This window comes from Hyaena hyaena, unplaced genomic scaffold, assembly GCF_003009895.1.
Source record: "Hyaena hyaena isolate Hyena2069 unplaced genomic scaffold, ASM300989v1 scaffold_603, whole genome shotgun sequence".
NCBI classification, from domain to species: Eukaryota; Metazoa; Chordata; class Mammalia; order Carnivora; family Hyaenidae; genus Hyaena; species Hyaena hyaena.
In genome coordinates this window covers 567,515-588,155 of record NW_024081235.1, presented here as the reverse complement: position 1 = coordinate 588,155, position 20,641 = coordinate 567,515, and the positions used below count along the sequence as shown (strand labels likewise).

The 20,641-nt window shown below is 52.1% G+C and overlaps 2 protein-coding genes across 4 annotated transcripts in view; one reads left to right on the top strand and one right to left on the bottom strand.

Moving 5' to 3' along the window:
• The window catches only part of LOC120248706 (centromere protein J-like), a 26,630-nt gene extending 17,712 nt beyond the window's left edge, over window positions 1-8,918 (top strand). The window contains exons 6-8 of one of the 3 annotated variants that reach the window (XM_039257165.1): window positions 6,958-7,075; window positions 7,900-8,025; window positions 8,789-8,918. In XM_039257165.1, coding sequence (XP_039113096.1) covers window positions 6,958-7,075; window positions 7,900-8,025; window positions 8,789-8,798 — 254 coding nt within the window. In that variant the 3' untranslated portion in view covers window positions 8,799-8,918. Of the gene's footprint in view, window positions 1-6,957; window positions 7,076-7,899; window positions 8,133-8,788 lie in introns of those variants that run through there. The other 2 variants (XM_039257164.1, XM_039257163.1) reach the window with 2 other exon arrangements.
• A 7,077-nt stretch (window positions 8,919-15,995) lies between these two features.
• TTLL2 (tubulin tyrosine ligase like 2) overlaps window positions 15,996-20,641 on the bottom strand; it is a 15,309-nt gene continuing 10,663 nt past the window's right edge. Inside the window, 7 exon segments of the mRNA XM_039257137.1 lie at window positions 15,996-16,302; window positions 16,304-16,395; window positions 16,397-16,442; window positions 16,529-16,967; window positions 16,970-17,337; window positions 17,339-17,408; window positions 17,411-17,585. Of these exon segments, the coding sequence (XP_039113068.1) occupies window positions 15,996-16,302; window positions 16,304-16,395; window positions 16,397-16,442; window positions 16,529-16,967; window positions 16,970-17,337; window positions 17,339-17,408; window positions 17,411-17,585 (1,497 nt within the window).

Here is a 20,641-nt window from a genome sequence, read left to right as displayed (position 1 = left end):
CCATTTCTGCCCTTCTTCTCCCCCTTGTTCCTCCGTCAAGTTCCTCCTAATCCTCCTATATGTGCAAACATATGATATCTGTCCTTCTCTGCCTGACTTATTTCGCTCAGCATAACCCCCTCAAGGTCCATCCATGTTGCTACAATGGCCAGATTTCATTCTTTCTCATTGCCATGGAGTATTCCATCGTATGGATAAACCACATCTTCTTGATCCATTCGTCCATTGATGGACACTTAGGCTCTTTCCATGCTTTAGCTATTGTGGAGAGTGCTGCTATGAACATTCAATTACGGTTTATTTCAATGTGCTTTCACGCGTCCAGGATGTACAGAGAGCTCCTATTTATCCTTTACCCAATTTTTAACTTTTTGCCCCATTTGCTTTATCATTCTCTGTGTGTATTTGCATACACGTACATATATTTAATTATATTTTCTGATCCCCTAGACACTAAGCTGCAGGTAGGAATACCCTTTTAGCCATTCAGATGTCGCGTGTTTACCAGCCATATTAGATTGGTGCCCCTTCTGCCCCCCCCCCCCCCCCCCAGCCCCGGCCCTACTCTAGTATGACCTCATCCTAACTTACTTTGTCTGCAAAGACGCTATTTCCACCTGAGGTCACATTCGGAGGTACTGAGGGTTCGGACATCAATACAGGAAGTTTAGGAGGACAAAATTCAACCCATAACATATCCCTACGATTTCTTTCCATTTATTCCTCTTGGAATACGTGGCGTAGCTTACCCTCATGGGTTTATCCTTTTTCATCTGCGCTACAAGTCTCCTAGCCCTTGCCTTTGATAACATGGCCATTCCTCTGCCTTCTCGTTTCTTCTGCTGGAACCCCAGACCCATGTCTTTCTAGCTCTACTTCTCTGTCTCTTTGACCATTCCCACCGCCTAGGCCAAGGCCTTGCCCATTCCATCCCCACCCTTTCTAGGCTCATCTTAATCTGCTTGTTTCTTTTTTTGTTTATTTCAGGAGGTGGTCCCTGGACCTTTTGTATTTCCCCATTTTCCATCTCTGAGGTCTACGGTTAGGGGGTGAGGGTCCCTTGAAGCGTCTAGCTAATGCAACTGCATCCCTGATGATATAATAGCAAGAAGAGCTCCGAGCTACGTGGTGCTCATGTTGGGACAGCTGTTCTAAGTGCTTTCCATCTGCATGTTTACCCTTCCGAGAATCCGGCAAGCTAAGGGGCCTCACTGTCCCCATCTTAGAGATGAGGAGGCTCAGACAAGCGAGCTCAAGGTCAGTCCACACTCTGGGACCATCTGGCTCCAGCCTCTGGAGGGGCGGGGGGGAAGCTGCTGGTCCTCGGGCTGCCAGGACTCTTGCACAATCTTGTTTGCCCTTGAGCACTGTGTGGATGCTCTCAGGGCCCTGCCTCCCCTGTGGCTGTAGCCCCTCCCTCCTTCTGATGCTTCATCCTCGACCAGTTTTACGGAGGTCTTTGTGTTAAGTATGTATTTCAAATAACTGATTTCTGGCTTTGTTGATGCTTTGAACTATAGCTTTGTTTCTTCTCTTTCACAGATTTAAGACTTTATATTTATGTTTTATGGTTGACTTTACTCTCTTTTTTAACTTCTTAAGGCAGAGATAAGTGCTCATGAATTTTTGGTCTTTATTCCCAAAACATTTGAGCCTATAAATTCCCTCTAAGTGCCTTTTTGGTTTTAGTTTTCCACTTTTGTTAGCATTTATTTTTCTAATGCAGTTCTAAGTGTTTCTTACTTTTTACTGTAGTTTGTTTTTGTTTTTGTGTTCATGAGTTATGTTTGACAGTGCTTTGAAATAATCTCCAAATGGATGGTGGGCTTTAGTTTTCTTACTGCTATCCATTTTAATTTAGCTAAGTTATATTGAACCACAGCTCGTTTCCTTACATTTTCTTTGAGCTCTTTTTCATGAGCAAAAGCTTCATGGCCTGCAGTGGAGTCATTCTCCCCCAAAATGTTCCATAGGTGCTTGAGAACGTTGTGTATGGTGCATAAATGCATAAATGCCTTCAGATGAAGGCTTTTAGCTTTTTCAAATGTTTTGTTCTTTTACTGGTTTTAAAATCAGCTTGAGTTATTAAGTAGTGAGAGAAGTGTGCTGAAAATGTGTTGCTCTGACTGTGGATTTATCCAAATCTGTTTGTGATTTTTCTTTCTGGTGAGCTGGGTTCTGCTTTGATGGTTCAGCAATGATCCTTCCCTTTGGGTCTGGTCAACGCAGTGGGCCCACGTGGGGCCCTCTCGCGGTTAACATTTGCCTGGTGTGCCTTTCTCTGCTCTTTATCTTTCGCTTTTTTCTAAATCTGTGGGGTAAGGTGCGTCCTCATTAGCAACATGCAATGAAACACACATAATCTGGAGAGGATTGTCTTTAACCAGAGGGTTTACTTCTCAAGACAAGAACTGGTCCGCAGGCTTGCCGTGCCCCCCAAGGAGCCAGGACCATGGTCTGCCTTTCATTCCCTCCTGCGTGCTCCTACCGCTATTTTATTTAAAAAATTTTTTAATGTTTATTTATTTTTGAGAGAGAGAAAGAGAGAGAGAGAGACAGAGTGCAAGTGGGGGAGGGGCAGAGAGAGAGGGAGACAGAATCTGAAGCAGCTCCAGGCTCCGAGCTGTCAGCACAGAGCCCAACGCGGGGCTCGAACCCACGAACTGTGAGATCGTGACCTGAGCTGAAGTCGAACACATAACCGACTGAGCCCCCCAGGCGCCCCTCCTTGGTTTTTTATCCCCAAATGTGTTATGATTATCACTGTTCATTTAGGCAGTTGAGGTTTGCTTTAGAGTTTTTCACATTTATGTACATTTCTTGGCCGGCTCTTCTCTAGGGCGTCGTTCGGTGCAGCTTCCTTCCAGTGCCTTCTGCAAGTGGAGCCCCGTTGTGCTTCTTCCGGAAACTGCCCTTTATCTCACATCTGCTCACGAACAGTCGTTAGTCTTGATAGAGAATTCTGCACCGTTTGCTCCGTAGATCTTACGTGCCTCCCCTGGGCCAGGCGCTGCTTGCCCGCCGCGCATGGGATGGTGGCCAGATGTGTAAGATGTCCTCATTTCATGACCTTTTACTGGGGGCGGGGAGCAAACAACAAAAAGGTGGAAGTAAGTAAATAAAAATCAACACTTATTAAAGGCTGTAGAGAAAAGTAAAAAAGGTGGACAGTGGAGAAGGGGATACACAGGGAGAGGACGCTATTATTCTGCACCTTGCTGTTATTTCCTATTCTCTATCTGTAGGGTGATCCAGGAGGCCCTCCCTGAGGAGGTGATACATGAGAAGCAGAGAGCTCTATGCATACCAGGTGAAAGCATTCTAGAGAGGGCAGAGCAAGTGAAATGTCTGAGGAAACTCAATCAGGGAGGCCAGCATGGCAAGGGTGGCGTTGGAGCAGCGTAGGGGGTGTGGTCACAGTGTGTGGAGACCCTGGTGAGAACCTGGACTTTCATGCGGAGAGAAATCACTAGAGAATTTTGAGCAAAAGGAGAAATATAAATTTTTCTCAGCATCTGGAAGATTCCATCTCCTGTAGCATCCTACCTAATTTCTTCCCTTGAAGGTGATTTACTTCCTGCTCGCTGCTCTTAGGAAACGTTATGTCTCCTGGTGCCTTATGAGAGGTCTGGTCACAGGTGTGCCTGCACTCAGCGTGTTGGGGACGGCCATCCCCTCTGCCTGAACGACTCCCGTCCTCCGTGAGCGGGGCCGCTGACTTAGCAGGAGGCCCCATTAAATCTGAGTTTCAGAAAAGCAACGAATGATTGGTGTAAGTATGTGGGCACACTTATTCCAGAAATCATTAGTGCTTATCTGAAACTCAGATTTAAAGGGGTGCCGTCCATCTTATCCGGAAGCCCCGTTATAGGTTCGCGGAAGTTCTCAGCTCCCGTCCTCACTGGCACGACCCTCCCCCACCATTCCTCTCCCTCCAGTTACGAGTGTGTGGGCCCACCCCCTCCTACATTCCTTTGCTCACCACATTGTGTCTTTCTCGTCTCTTTTAGACTCTGGGTAATTTCTTTAAAATCATCTCCCAGCTCATCAATTATCTCTTTAGCTGAATATTACATGCAACTTAATGCACCTTTTGGCTTTAATTTTTTAATCTTATTTATTCATTTTGAGAAAGAGTGCGTACGAACAGGGGAGAGTCAGAGAGAGAGAAAGTGAAGCCCACACAGGCTTTGCACCGTCAGCACAGAGCCCGACTCGGGCTCCCTGAGCGTGAGATCATGACCTGAGCTGAAATCAAGAGTTGGATGCTTCCCTGGCTGAGCCCCCCAGGGGCCCTAGTTTTAGCTTTAATTTGAAAGATTTTATTTTCACTTCATTTTGGTCTTTTTCAAAATAACCTACTCTCTCCTTCTCTCTCTCTCCTTTGTTTTTGCTAATATCACTTCTCTCTTGTTTTCAATTTCTTCCTTTAATTCTTAAACCACTCTGTGTACTTTCACTTTCTGGTCCATTTCTGGTCCCCACTCCCTGGTGGCACGGCAGCCCCCTGGCGGGGGTGGCGGTCCCCGGGCAGGGCCAGCCTGGGGCTGACAACCCAGAAGCTCCGTGCCTGCTTCCACCAGAGGCTCGGGGGCTCCTCTGGGTTGTTTTCCAGCCTGGGGGTGACCGGACTCCATAGATTCTTCAGGAAGCTCAGAAGAGGGCAGTTTCCCTGGTGCACTCCCTGTGCCCAGGGTGGACGTTTCCTGGCTCATCCTCAGGCCCAGGGAGTGACCCCTGAGCGTGTCGTCTGCAAGCAGGGGTGAGGCTCCGTTTGTCAGAGAGCCACCAGGAGCTGGGAGACTGCACGCTCAGGCTTCCCTTCCACCTGCTTCTGCTTGGCCTTTTCCTGGCGCGTCGGAGCTCAGTTACATGCATTTCCCGTGTCATTTTATTTAGCATCACTAGATACTTGGCAGTGGCCATGTCTTCAGAGCGTCTGATCTGCCGGGTGCTGAGAGAGTCAAGGTCATGGGTAAACAGATCCTTGTCAACGGCCCAGGGGCCCCTGAGCAGGAACACCCACGTCCCCCTTGAGGTCCTTTCCAACCTGCACTCACGTGTATCTCGCTGGGTCTTTACCGTCACAAGCTGTGCTTTGGGCTCTGATTTGTAGGTAAGCAGGGAGGTGGACACGTGAGCAATCGCTGTCGTCAGCAAGTTATGAGAATGAGACATGACACCTGCTAGTCACACGTGCCGCCTCGGGTGACAGGAAGGTTAATCCAGGTGTCCTGAAAGAGAAAGGACAGGTCGACCTGTATTTCATTTCTGTCCTGAGGCCTTTTAAACTCTCCGCGTCTCGGCTGGTCCGTGCAGATGTCTCCAACACACCACTTCGTTCTCTCTCGCAGGGATTCTAGGTCCTATTACTGTCCTTGGAGGCACGTCCCGTAACCATGACCGGCGTTTCGGGGGCAGAGTCAAGGCCTCATTTTCCAGTCCTGCCATTTTGTAGAACTCGTGTTCTATGCACGCGTTCCTGTAAGTTCATACAAATCAGCAGATTTGTGCACTGAGTATGCACCGGGAGGTCTGTGAATTCAGCAGTGCTCAAAAGTCTTGCTCCAAAGAGCCCCCAATTTCTTCTGGGTGTCCGTCAATTACCACATAAAAACAAACTTTTACATTGGGATGCCTGGAGGGCTCGGTTGGTTAAGCGTCCGACTTCAGCTCAGGTCATGATCTCACGGTTCGTGGGTTCGAGCCCTGCGTTAGGCTCTGTGCTGACAGCTCAGAGCCTGGAGCTGCTTCGGATTCTGTGTCTCCCTCTCTCTCTCTGCCCCTTCCCTGCTTGCACTCTGTCTCTCCTTCTCTTAAAAATAAATAAATGTTAAAAAAAACTTTTACAGTTCTTGTGTTAAAAACCATTTTAATGGGCAGAATTTTTCTTCAGTTGTCAGGTTTGTCACCACGTATATTTTTCTCATGCTGCCTCTTGTCTGCCAGCAACTGCCAACACTTAACCAAACAAAAAGAAGCAAATGAATATTTTAAAAAGGCAAATAGAAACTGATTAGTTAAATTTTATTTAACATCTTTTGTTCTCAAACACATGCAAATAGTGATTTACACCATGTGTGTGCAATATAACCCTGCCTTTGTTCTGATAATAACGGTAAATATGACCGTGTTTCAGCGTGCTGCGCACTGAGCCTTGTGGCTTCTAAGGGTTCTGTCCCTCTCTCTTTTCTTAGAGAGAGAGAGAGCACGTGATCAGGGAAGAGGGGCAGAGGAAGAGAGAGAGAATCTTGAGCGGGCTCCATACACTGTGCTGAGCCTGACTCAGAGCTTGATCCCACAGCCCTGGGATCATGACCTGAGCCAAAATCAAGAGTCAGATGCTTAACTGACTGAGCTACCCAGGCGCCCCTCTTTTTTTGGCTCCATGTCCAAAGTGGGGCTTGAACTCAAGATCCTGAGATCAAGAGTTGCACGCTCCACCTACTGAGCCAGCCAGGTGGCCCTGAGTGTTCTATCTCTTGCTCAAGGTTGAAAGTCAGTGTTGTCCGTGGGGCTACCATGGAGGCTGTCCAGGGTCTTTACCACATTACCGGGTCTGACACCTCAAGTCACTGTGAAAAACCAGAGTGAAGGTTAACAACAGTAAAGGTCAAAGGCATTCAGAAGCTCAAGGTCACCTGCTCTGGGATTGATGACGACTTTCCACCTTGAAGGAGCCAGAGAACATACGGAAGGAAAGGAAAATTGTAGCGAGGGAGATAATTTGAGCAGAGTCGGGAGAATGCAAATTTCGTGTTCAAATGGGACCAAAGCAGATCAATCTGCCTGGAGTAAGATATTCAAATATAAATTAGAAATGATAGAGCAGGATATAAAAACCAAGTCTTGAATACTAATCCTTTATGGCATGGGTTGCGGTAAAATACGTCTGAGCAGCTGAGAGCCGCAGCAGGGAGATTAGGAAGAGGCATTGTTCAAACATGTATTCCACAGAAAAATACCACCGTGATGGCTCAAAGGAAGTCGTGTTTCCGGATGGGACTGTGAAACATCTGCGTGATGGACGGGAAGAGACTGTGTTTCCTGATGGCACAGCCATCAGTGTGGAAAGGTCAGTATCATGACAGGTGTGCATAGTCAATAATTTCTTCAGATTCATTAAATTTTTTTGTAGAAGTCTAAGTATTTGTGTAAGTGTAATAATAGAAAATAATGTCGCTGACCCTGAGGTTTTGTCTGTGACCTTGATCTGGGTCCCTCTATAGAGAACATGAATGGAAACACTGGTTTTTTGTTCTCTTCCCTGACTTTGGCCACCTTGTGTTGCAACCTAAAAACGCTTGGGGTCTTCCAGGAACGCCCCGTCCAGAAGCCCGAGTCGATAGCAGGCCGACTCTGAGACACACAAAGTGCTCCGAGGGCACGCTCCTCCCTGACTCCCAGTGTGCAGAGGGTAAAACCCGGGGCCATTCGCCCCCGGCCAGCTGCCCATGGCCAGCTGCCCGTGGCCGGGCGTCATGGTAGTCTCTTCCCAGCTGTCTTCACACAGCAGTCTCGTGGGTCTGGGTCACTTTTCTTGAATGATTATCCATCTGCCCCTCACTCCCCTGAAGTCCCTGCCCCCCAAGGTAAAACCTCAGTTCAGGACCTACGACTATGTGAGCAGGGCCCCCCCGCCTGTCATTCTCCTGAGCACCTGCTCTCAGCCCGACCAAGTTTCTGCCGATGCCTTGAACCCTCTGTGTGCACACACACACACACACACACACACACACACACACCCGCCTTGCTCTGGCCTCTCACGCTCTCCGCCCTCACTCACTAAGGTCTGGAATGAGGATTCCAGACCGCGCTCTTGCCACGCAGCCCCGACAAGCTGCACGGGGAGCTCCGGCCACTGCACGGCCAGCTTACCAGGCTGCTCTTCCCCGTCAGGAACGGCGACAGAACCATTGTGCTCAGCAACGGGCAGAGGGAGATTCAAACGTCCTGCTTCAAGAGGAGGGAGTACCCCGATGGTACCGCCAAGACTGTGTATTGCACGGGCTACCGGGAGACCCAGTACGCGTCCGGGAAGGTGACGCTCAGATATGAGCCTGGAAACATGGTCCTGGGCAGGAGAAGGGGGCCATCCCTCAGCACCCCACGTTGGGTGTGACTTCCCAATTACAGGGTTTTGTTTGTTTGTTTGTTTTGCTAAAAGAGACATAAAAAGCTGATAGTATATTCACTGCCACAGATGATGGAGAACACGTACAGCTTTAGGGCAACCCAAGCCACCCAGAGATTCTGAAGGAAGAGACCCTCTTGTCCCCAGGCTTCCTGGTCAGGACAAGTGGTTAGAACAATACCAGTTGGAGAACAGGGGGCTCCTGAAAGAATGAGCTCCCGGACCCCAAGCAAGACCACCCCTCTCTGCTCATCACAAGAGCTGAGTCTGCCCTGTGACAGGCCAGGCAGGACAGAGATAAAGCCGGGGGCTCAGTGCGCAACCCCGCTGGGCCCCATGATTAGCGGAGAGTGGCTCCTCTTCCTCTGCAGGTGGTTTTGACTTGCTCCTGCCCGGTGCTTTCCCTTGCTCCGGAATTACAGGAGCTCAGCCTGACCCTCCATGACCTCCAACACCCATGACCTTGCCGGGTCAGGTAGGAAGGCAGGTCCAGTCACTACAAAGTGGGCCCACGGGGAGCCTGATCCAGGGCAGCACAATGTCGGGCTCGGGGCCCGTCACTGCCCACACAGCAAGTCACCTCCTGGGACTTACGGCCTTTTAATCTCAAAGTCAAAACAATGAGCAATTATTTGTTTATTGTGTGTTTTGTAGGCTGCCCTGAAAACAAGCAAGATATTGTCAGTCAGCTGGTTTTTATATTAATGTGGAGAGCTCCCCCGGTCACAGGGAAGGAATACCTTCTTAAAAAATCTTCTCACAAGATGTGGGTTTATGTACATGGTTTCAATACGTACTTGTGTTTTTATTTGATCGACGTGAAAGATCATAGTTTAGGACCTGTAATTATTTTAATCCTAAAGTCTAATACTCTGATTTCTCTTCAGATCGTATATATCTTTCTCCTTTCACTAAAGTCTATTGTCCTTGCATAACTGAGGTCCTCAGTATTTTGGTAATGCTGTTTAAAGTGACCCAGGGACAATGCTTGTGTGGCTTAGTTGGCTAAGCATCCAACTTCAGCTCAGGTCATGATCTCACAGTCTGTAGGTTCAAGCCCCACGTCTGGCTCTGTGCTGACAGCTCAGAGCCTGGTTGGGTTTCTCTCTCCCTCTCTCTCTGCCCTTCCTCTGCTCGTACTCTCCCTCTCAAAATAAATACATAAACATTCAAAAACTAATAAGTGACCAGGGACAATGTGCTGCCTCGGCTCTGAGGGAAGATAAGAGCGCTCTAGCTCAGCTATGCCAGACGGAGGCCTTTCCTTCCTGATGATGGACACCTGTCAGATTAAAACTATTCCGTCACGGCAAGGCTGCTTGTGGTTTGGCTAAAAAACAAAAAGTCAACTTGCTGACTGTTTTATTTTGATCCAGCTTATCCCGAGAGTTTTCACTAAAGCAGACAAAAGGAAGCACTGCTGTACTGACTAGAAGGCGCGGAACTTTTGTTTGTGGTGAGTGAGGAGAAAGCAATGAAATGTTTGTGGGTGACCTGTGTTCAGGCGCCTGAAGACGGGCCTGGCTGGCTACTACCTCCCGGGTAGTCTGGTGTGTGAGGTCTGGAACCAGAACAGGATGGAGGCCCCGGGGCGTGGAGTGGGTGTGTGTGCCTCGGGGCACACTGGCAGTCAGGACTCCTCAGTGGAAAGCACTCCCTTCAAGCTGCCTTCCAAAAAGCTGGAATTTACTCTAGTTGGGCTCTTAGCACCTCCTCAGGGCTCTTAGCACCTCCTCAGGGCTCCTTTTGGCTGCGGAATCTGACACTTCACAGCATGTTATTTTGTGACTATGCGCGCATTTGCGAGCAGCATATAAAGCGATGTAGCTGGTCACAAAGGCAGCACGAAGAACCCCCAGGAAAAGCATGCGAGCGTTCAGGGCCGGAAGGCGGCTGGCTTGGCCCTGGTTCTGAAAGAGGACCCGAAGCCCCCCCAGGCAGATGGGAACGCTGTGGGGTGCGTGGGAGAAGATGGAGTTGGACTCATCCCCCTTTTAACCAAGGTGTTGCCTTGGAAACGCTCCGTGTTTTTCCCAAGGAGGAAGGTCTGTGTTCGGAGCACGGCACCCCAGCTTCACCCACTCCGGCGCCACCTGCCCCGCCTGCCTCTCCCTTCCCTCCCCAGGATAGGCCTCTGCCCGGTCTTATCCGAGCCTCCACCCTTGTCCTCCGGAGGCCGGGGTGGCCCCCTCCCCTCTGGAAAGGCTTCCACGACCCACCCTCCTGGCAGGGGGCAGGCCCTCCAGTCTGCTGGTCCCCTCCCCCCTCAGGCCCTCCCAAACTGCGTCCCCACCACCTACTTAACCCGTGTCCCCCCACCCAGGGGCCCGGAGCAAATCGGGGTGGTCCCCAGGCCTCCTGCGTCTTTGCCCCTCCCCCCACCTGTGACAATAGCACCCGGGAGGTTTTAGAAATTAGTTCCGGCACAAACGAGTGAGTCCATAAGGCGACGGGGTGGCCATAGCCCTGATTATTGTTGGTTCTGGAAGAGCCCAGGCTCTGTGCACACGGAGGACCGCGGTCACAGAGATGAGTACTTGGTTAATGCTCATCGAGTAAATGTGGCTTTGAAACTACATTTTCTTGAGCATTTAGAGGTTGGTTCTAATTGGATTAGATCTTCTTAAAGAAGTAAAGGTTGGATCGCAGATTTAGTGTGTGACGTTCACGGGAACAGCGTGTGGCAGCCTGTCCCCGCTCCCTGTGGCTCCCGTAGCAAATGTGACAAACCCCGGCAGCCCATGGTCCATGAACTCCGCGGCCCCTTGCCCCCCCACAGTCCCCGAAGGCCAGGGGTCCTGACGGAGGACTCGGCAGGGCCACACGCCCTCTGGAGGCCGCAGGGGAGGCCACTGGCTCCGCCTCCGTGTCCCCGTGGTCGTCTTCCCTCTGGGTCTGTGCCTGACTTCCCCTTCTTCGGGACACCAGCCATGGGCTTTACTGCAATGACCTCATCCTAAGCCGACCTACTTCTGCAAAGACAACACATGACCTAAACAAGGCCACGTTTGCAGGGACCACGTGGACGTGAACTGGGGGGGGGGCCACTCTTCCAGTACACAGACCCCTCCTGACTCCTCCTGCCCGAAGGGATGCATCAGCCACTCTCCAGAATCTTGGTTCCTTTTGGGGCAGAAGAGTTTGGAAGACAAACCCCGGAGTCAGTGGTGCACGAGTGCTGCATGTGGGTGGGACGCGCCTGCCGCTGGTCGTGACGCTGTGTCCGCTTTCACGGTCCCAGGGTGAGGCGCACCGTGCTGGGGGCCTTTGTGCCTCCCGGAGTGCTCTCCGAGGGATGCCCTCAACAGTGCTCCCCCACGTGGGGGCGCCTGCGTCTGCGCCCGCACCCCCGCACAGTGTCTGATGGGGCATGGAGATCGTAGGAGGCTAGACAGTCCCCAGCTCTGTCACTCACGCGGGTCACCTGCCTCTAGCGAGCCGCTCTGTGGCTCCCTGTGCTCTGGGGCCAGGCTTCTGCCTGCTGGCACCGGGCGCTCAGTGACAGGACTTACCGCTCCATCTGTCCTGCGGGCCTCTCGACTTCCTCCCCAGCGCCCAGAGCACTTCTCCAGGGCCCCCCAGCCTGCCATGCAGTGCGCGCTCAGCCACACCCGCGCTTCACTGAACCTCGGCCGCCTGTACCCCTCGCCCCCCAGTGTCCTCTCCCCGGAGGCTTTTCCCAGGGTTCCCAGGAACAAAGACACCCTCCTTCCCGAGAGACTTCCGTTGACAGCACACGGCACGTCAGTAATCCGGCAAATCCGCCGGATTTGTTAAAAGGCAATTGTTTCCATATCTTGAAATATGAGAACTTAGGCACACGGTCCACACAGCACCCCTACTACTGTGGGAAATGTGATTCTAGCATATTTAGTTATTCTGTTTGCAGATGCACGTCTTTCCTTCTTTAAAGAAAAACTGGGGCGCCTGGGTGGCTTAGTCGGTTAAGCGACCGACTTTCGCTTGGGTCATGATCTCGCGGTTCGTGGGTTCGGGCCCCGCGTCGGGCTCTGTGCTGACTGCCAGCTCAGAGCCTGGAGCCTGTTTCAGAGTCTGTGTCTCCCTCTCTCTCTGACCCTCCCCTGCTCATGTTCTGTCTCTTTCAAAAATAAATAAGCATTTAAAAAAAAAGGAGTTAAATTGCTTTTACAGGAATTATGTCCTTTATTTTTGGGAACCACACCGGATGGGGGAGGGTGGGGCTTCCTCAAACACCTGTGCTCTTTCCCACGTCAGGAGCTAACCCTCCTCACCTCACCCCTGTCTGCCCTCTGAAAGCACCGACGGCCTTTGTGTGTCTAGCACAGGGGCAGCCTGGTTGAGGCTTGTGTCCGTGGTTTCTGCATTTCCCTGAGCAGGCAGCGCCGCTTAGTCAGGGGCCGGGAGCCCCCGTGGGGGTGCCCAGCGGCAGGTGCCCAGGACCCTCGCCACCAGACTCCATCCCAGTTTTCCAGCTCAGAGGTGAGAACTGAGGTGACGACGAGGGTCTCAGGGATGCTCATCTGCCCCAGTCTAAGGCACTGATGTTGTCTGCACGGCTCCTCTGGGTCGATGGGCACCCCTCCACAATATGCCAATGTTCCAGAAGGCCCGGCTCTGAGCTGGGCTGCTGCGATCTGCTGGGATCCTCCTCCTCTGAGGGGATCAGGGTCCTGAGGCCCAGAGCCCGTTCTCTGGGAGCAGCTGTGGGTGAACATGGCGGGGGGCACATGAGGTGGAAAGTTCCAGGAGCCCAGTGACCACTTTGGCCTCACTGGTGCTGAGAGCCGTGCTCAGCTGTGTTCGTTGTTCCGTGTGGCCCTGACCGTGCTGGGATCCAAGGCCCCGTGGGCGTCTGGGACACTTTCCTGACTCCCCGAAGCAGACTCCACCCACCATCTGGTGCCTGCTGGAACTCAGGTGGTGTCCAGGCCTTGACACTTGCTGACCCCCCATTGCCTGGGATAACGACACCCATGTGACCTAGGTGTGTCCTGTCATCCCCCCGCGATGGTCGGAGTAGGCCAGGGAAGTTTGGATTCTTCACACGGAGGGTGAGAGAGAGGAGGAATTTCTTTCTGACCCTAAAAGGAAATGATGGATTGAATCTGTAAGAGCCACATAGGGAGGCGAGTGTGGTTTCGGGAGGAGTGAGCCCAGTCGGGGGGGAGGGGGCAGGCCAGCCTGGGGGGGGGAGGAGCCCAGCCCGGTGGGGGGGGACAGGGCCCCGCAGGGGACACAGCAGCCCGTCCATCTCCCCGCAATGCTACTGTGACTGCTCACAGGGGTTCCACGGGACCCCCTGCCCGGGGACGGGAGCGTCTCACCAGAGGACACGGGCACGCACCTACTGGGCACCATCGCTTGCTGATGGTGTCCACCGGTGGGGGAGCACCCTCCCCAGTGGGCACGAACTTGCCCAGGCGGACATGGGGAGCCTGCTCAGCAGACAGAAGAGTCTCGGAGCTCAGGCTTTGAAGGGACCTCGGGGGGTCCTCCCTCTGCCTGCCCGTGTCCGCAAGACTCCCCTCTCGCCCAGCAGGGCTCCCGCCCCAGCAAGTCTGCACGGCCTGCCCGTGAGTGCTGGGGGCGCTCAGAGGTGGGGGCCGCACCCCAGCGCAGTGTGACCTCTGTGTCTCAGGGGCGCACTTCTCTCCTACTTCCCCATTCCTTCCAGAAGATCCTCATGACGTCCTGTGTCCCCTGCTGCTGGCTGCTGCTAACCGCGAGTCAAAGGGAGACGGGACCCAGTCTTGAAGTCAGAGCCTTCACGTCTGACCTCGGGACCCTCCAGCTCCCCAGAGATCGGAGTCCAAGAGCCCAGAGTCTCTCAGGCCCCTTTAGTTAAATTTTCCTGGGGCCGCTCCTCTCCTGGTCCTTTGCTCGGAGCGAGCCTTGGCTCCTTGTGCCTGCGGCATTGCCGGCTCCTGTAGCACCCAGTTCAGAGTATGAGGGAAAAGTCCCCAAGTCCCCAAAGCCAACACCGTGTTTTTCTTGGGGTCCCTAGTGGGACTGCCTTCTCTCCCCGCTGTGACTCCTTATGTTTGCCCGAGATGCTCTCACCTCTTTTGATTGTGCTCCGTGAAGGAAGAAGGAAAGGTACACATATTCCATTTCCCCGGAGGCGGAAGTCCAAGGAGTTTTTTCTAAAGGACTCCCTCCTATCTGAGAAGTCTCAGGACTTTGTGGCTTTGACTGTTGTCCCCCGGAATACTGTGTCTGTGCTTTCCCTCCATGTACCTTACACAACTGTGCACCTGCTTACACACTCTACACACGTAAGGTTTCCCGTCGCTTTTGCCAATTCTTACAGAAGCCCATTATTATTTCAGTTTAATTGGCCCACGCGTTGCTGTGGAAGAGCTATACTGCCCAGATCGTGCATGGTTTTCCTGACAGGTGGCCCAGGGCTATTGCTGTAAAGCCTCACATGCTCAAATAAAATAATCTTTCCTTAAGAGCAGGTGCTTCGCACATCTCCAGAGCATTCATCCTCACATCTGACGAGCCGTTATAGCCCGGCTCAAGAGGAAGGGAGTATCTGAAGGGGTATGAGATCGAATCTCTGGTCTTCGGGTAACGGTAGTCACATGGTTTCGTTGCATTAGGCACACCCCAGCATTTGTGGAAATGGACCTTTTCTTTGCTTGCCAAATACTTTAGATCAAAAGTATCTGACATAAAAGATCAAAACAATCTCGATGTGCTTATATTCTTACGTGACCCCTTTAAGCCCCTTCTGGAATAAGGCTGGGAGTAAATAAACGTGCTTACGCATGAAACGGAGCGATGAACAGCATACGCAGTCCAGCCTCCCGGCTAACTGCTAGAACTTTCTTTCTCCCCTTTTTTTCTGAACCATTCAGACGGAGCAGTAGAATTCTGTTAGCCGTCAGAGGCCCCTTCGAGCACAAACGCCCTAAGAATCCTACGTGGGCACTGAGAGCAGTCCCTTCCTTCTCTGTCCCGTGTCTGAGTCACCCACTGTGTGTCCCCAGCCTGAACAGTCTCTCCTGGCCTATCCTGGACACCATTTGCTTTAACCTGTTTTTATTGCGGTAAAATAAACATCACATGAAGTTGACCATCAGTGGCATCGAGCACGTTCACGGTGCTGTGTGACCACCACCAGGATAGTTCCTCTTCCCGAAGGAACCCACTCCCACCTGCGGTCAGGCCCGCGCCCCAGCCCTGGGACCCTGCAACCACCAATCACGTTCTGCGTCTAGATTTGCCAACTCTGGACGCTTCCTGAGGGTGGCATCCTACTATGTGTCTGGATTTTTTTCACTCAGCATAATGTTTTCAAGAAAATGCTGGAGCATTTGAATCTCAGGACACTTCAGTGCTTTCTGAAGTGGTAGAATGACAAGGCTGGAGGATCTGGAAGATTCCGAGGTTGCACCCAGGGATGGTAATCTATCAGTGACAGGGCCAGCCGCTAGGTTGATGGATTCCCCACCCCACCCACCCGCCATGGGGAGCAAAGCAGGACAATGTCTGATTCAAGGCCCAGGACCTATAAATAACAGTCACGTGGGTACTCGGTGGGGAGGCTTCCTGTAATTCGCTTCACACCAATGACTGATCATTAAGTTGACAAAAATAATATTGAACATAAAATGGTGTATTAAAAAACAGAAAGTTAACCTTTAACCTTTTTTATACCATTTTCACCTAAGAGTCCCTAAGAAATATTCTGATAATCTTTTCTTTTCGTGTTTCAATAAACGCACAGTATAACTGTGATAAAGCATTTCCAGCACAGGCAGGAGGCTGGGTGCTACTGTCCCAAGAAATCGGAGCAAAGAAGCCAGTTAGGTCACGTGACTTAACCACCATTTGCGCACGCTCTGCTTTGTCAGAGTTGTTATGTTTTTATTTACACCCACGTCGGTGGCTCCAGTGACACGGTCAACGTGCCGGATGCGGAGGGTCGGGGCTGAGCCACCGCGGTGCCCCCCAAGGGGATCCTTGGTTTTCCCGAAGCTGTGTCACTTCCTTTTGTTTCCTTTTCCGCCACGTGGGCGTGTTGCTTGTTCACTGGTTTTTGGAGTTCTCGGATTATTCTTTTGACACGTAATCCATTCCTGGAAGCTCCGAAAGTAGCTTCACTGAAAGGAAAAATGAGAACAAAGTTCCCTGCTTGGGATCTGGCGCTTTGCTGGCGTCGCGGCGACGTGCAGGGAGGTGCCCGTCTGGTGCGCCCACGACCGAATGAACAGAATGAGCACCTTGTGGGGCGCGTGTCTGCCCTTGAACTTTGGCTTGGTTTTGGGCTGGTTCTCTTGTTGAAAGGAGGAGATCCTTCCTCCGGCTCGCCGTTTCCCTAGGCTGGGAGGCGCGTTTACTTTAGGGACATATTTTTACAGCCTTCTTCACGGCAGATTCGTCCTTAAACACTCTGCCCGTGACCGTTCTGCCCTCCCATGTCTCAGACCCTGAAAATAAGTCAGTTCAATTGTGTTGTGGATGAGTTTCCTCTTCACTGACATGTCTGCCGAGCAGTCCACGGACAGGGCAGGGCTGACGTTGACCTCCAGCAGCCACGGTTCCAAGCTGTCATCAATCAAAATATCAAACCCAAAGAGCTCGAAGCAGCTGGCAGCGAAGGGGACTGAGGGAGCGATGGTGAGGATAACCACGTGGTGGACCTTCTGCCACAGAAGCAGGTCGTCCCTGTCCCAGCGGCGACGGTAAGAGAAGAACTGGCTGAGGGCCCACTTGCACCCACGACTGATCACCTCTTTGATTTTCTCACACGAGGCCCCAGACTTGTGGGTGCTGCTGGGTCAAGTGGGCATAACTGTTTGCAGATGACTCAGGTCCAACTTCTCCGTGGCAAACCGCACAACCCTTTCTGATAAACGTAAACGGTCAAAGGCTTAAAGCCCGTGACGCAGATGTAGATCCGGAGGTCACACTTATATCTGCCCGTGAGGAAAGGGTTGCAGATATATTTCTGTACTATGTTTGTGTCATCCAAGATTAAGTCTTTAATGTCGCTGAAGATGACGATCCCCCTCCCTCGAGACAGCGCCGCGGCCTTGCAGATCCAGTAGCTGCGCTTGGTGCCCAGCACGTGCTTCTCCCGGAAGTGTTCAGCCATGAACTTACTGAGGTCGTTGGGCATGATGAAGGTCAGCAGGATGAACTCGAACCGGGTGGCGCCGTGCATCCTCTTCATGTGCTTCGGGCGGTTGGCCAGGTGGTCCTCGCCGCTCGGTGGCGCCCGGGCGGTGGTTCAGCCATTGCCACGGCTTAACGTTGACGCGCTCCGCCGTGCGGGACGAGGCTTCCAGGGCAGATTCCAGTCGTCGACGTTCTGCTCTCCTTTATCAAATCTGTCCCACCGGCGCTCCAGCGGGATGCTCTGCACCACCCCCTGCGTGGTGGCGTCTACACAGAACACCGGTGGCTTCAGGGCGGCCCCTGCAGGTCTGTCTTCGGCCATCAGATGAGCTTTTCTTGTCTAAAAATCGATGATCAGAAAAGCGTTAGAGGGCGGGCAGGGAGGTCACATTCCGGAGGAGCTTTCACACAAAGGAGCCCACGTCCTGCAGCCAGCTTTCCTTTCTGCCCTCACAGCGGCCCACCTCGCTGGATGACCTGCCCCCTGCACACATCTGCCCGTCTCTGCAGCCCCTGCAGAAGCTGACCAGGCCCTCCCTGCACGTTCTGTCTGTCAGAGTTACCTGCCTGCGGCCTCCAATTAGTGACATGTTAAAATGTTGGCAGCCACAGCGTTGACCCTCCTGAGCGTTTCTCTGCCGTAGGCCGGTAGCTGCCGGGATCCCGTTGACCTGAAACATGAACATTCTTTAGAAACAGCGAATGCCAAGTTGTCTGCAGTTAGATGAATTTGAACATGCCAAAGAAAGGTGACAGGCTGGTGTTATGTGATGAGCAGGAGTCTTATCAGCCCGAGAAGCTTTAGGAGCTTAGGCCAGACCCCTGTGATGGGCCACCCGCCTCACATGCCCAGGGCTCAGAGGCTGCGTTCCTTCAAGTTCAAGGTAACTTGCAAGAAAAACAGGAGAAATCTGAGTTTTTAAAAATTCATTCTGCAGAAACAATGATTAGGTGAAGATTGTGCTTCCCATTTTGAAAGAAACCCAGAAAGTGCATATTCGGCATTTTTCTGGAATTTCAAAGACGGAAAATCAGATCGTTTTTGAGAAAACAAAACTGATGATGAGGCATGATGTTTTGTTATGATCTAGGGGGAGAAAAGAGTAAAAAAGCAAAGCCTCTTGGGGGAGATGTCGACATTCCAAAATCCTAAAACAACGTGCTCATCAAAAATTCCACATTCAGGCAATTTGACTTGTTTCTTTGGTGATGTTAGTATTGTCCATGCATAACTTATCCTATAAAGTGACATAACTTATTTGATGGAAATTCTGTGGCGTTTGGGAGGCTCTGATTGATGCCAAGGAGCAACTTTGACATGTGAGGCCAGTCTGGCCAGAGAGAAAGTGGGCAGGAAGGAGGGAGAAGGGCAAGCTTGCTCACTCACCTACCTTTTCCTCCAGATTTGATATCCGGAAGAGTCAGGGGGCGGCGATGGAGTCGCCTTGTTTCCTGAAGCCAGCTGTAGAGTGTGCTGGCTCGGATCTGAGGCTCCAGGCGGGCTGGGATAGTGGCTCCGAAAGAGGTTCCAGAAGTGCTGAGAACACAGGGTGCCAACAGATGAACACAGGTTTGTCAGTGCTGTTACTGCTTTGATCAGGAGGGGCCCATGGGCGTTACAGATCTGGTGTGGCTGTTGGGAAATTCAACCTTTGCAAATTACAGCAGTGTTTTCAAACTATGCCCAATGACATCAACATATTATAGCAGTGTGTGTGTGTGTGTGTGTGTGTGTGTCTAGGACGGGAAGATCCAGAGTCAAAAACAATTATGGAAGCTGGATCGAATACAGTTAAAAATGTTCCTTCTCTTGGGGCACCTGGCTGGCTCAGTTGATTGAGTGTCTGACTCTTTGCTTCAGCTCAGGTCATGATCCCAGGTCATGGGATCAAGCCCCATGCCAGGCTCTGTGCAGAGCGTGGAGCCTGCTTAAGATTCTCTCTTTCTTGGGGTGCCTGAGTGGCTCAGTCAGCTAAGCGTCTGACTTCAGCACAGGTAATGATCCCAGAGTTCATGAGATTGAGCCCCGTGCTGTCAGCATGGAATCTGCTTGAATTCTCTCTCTCTCCCCCTACCTGCTTGTGTGTGTGCATGCGTGCTCTCTCTCTCTCTCTCTCTCAAAATAAATAAATTTTAAAAAACTTTAGTCTCCTTTTAGCTCCAAGTAATATGCCATCTTTCCCTAACTTATTTGAGCATGAAACCTTCTTAAAATCTGTGTTACATTAGTTACCACTTCACTAAAGCAGTGTGGGAAATGCTGAGTGAGGCAAACCGACGGGACATTGTCCAAGCTCTGGCGCTCTCCCCCCTTCCCAGCCTGGGAGGGAAAGCTCTCAGGACAAGACAGTGTGGGGTCCTGGCGGGGGCCTTGCTGCGTCGGAACCAGCACCCGGGGCTCGGGGCCTGGCTTTCTCTGACTCCACAGGTTAGCGGACAAGAACAGACCCAGGAAATGCGATCGCGAGGCCGGCTTGTGGATCTATCTTCCTCTGGAGACGGGGCGAGTACGGTCTAGTGAGGCTCTGGGTATTCACTGGGGCGGCTTAGGCAACACCCCCTGGCCCTGGGCCCCGTTTCAGCTAAGCATCCACGTCCCTGTGAAAGTTCGTTGAGAAACCAAATGCATAATTAAGAGCTTTTCTGCCTGATACGAGGTCTGGAGCCACTGAAGTATCTTTCATCCTGCGTCTTTCAGACTCTCAGGTGCTGACAAAGGCACACGGTTCCCTCTGATGCAGAAACACATGTGGGAGGGGGCAGGGGTGGTGGGGACAAATTCGGAAGCCCTCCATTGGAGGAGATGTCAGGACGGGGGAGTGTGAGGCCCGGGCGGGGAGAAGCCTGCAGAGGAGCCTTCCCGTACAAGGCCGCCATCCCGCCCGCCCCCAGCTGCCCGGCTCTTGCCTCCCACACGTTGAAAGGAGGAGGTGCTCATTTTGGGGCGAGTGCAGTTGTTTTAAGTCTCGGTGGGGAGCCGAGGCCATAGCCTCTTCTGCGCGCTTGCGGGCCTGGAGCCACACAGCTCCACCCCTTTCTGAGGCAGGGGAGCCGAATCAGTCACCCCATCGCCTCGTGTCACGGGTGGTTTCCTTTTGGCTGAAAGTGGAGCCATCCCTGGAGATTCTCATAATAACCCCTTTTCTTCCTTGGTGTGAGCCTCATCTAGGGAGGACAGTGACAAGGTCACACCGCTCGTGACCACGGGTGGACTCCAGCTCCAGGTGTGGCCCCGTGGTCCGTGGACGTAGGACAAGCACCCGTGAAATGCACGTGTGTTCCCCTCTGTTATGAAGCCCAAAGGTTGGCCTCCTGATGCCAAAGGAGGAGATGAGGGGGGAGCAGAGAGGGGAGGTGGAGGGAAGGGTGAGGGGGAGGTGGAGGGAGAGGTGAGGG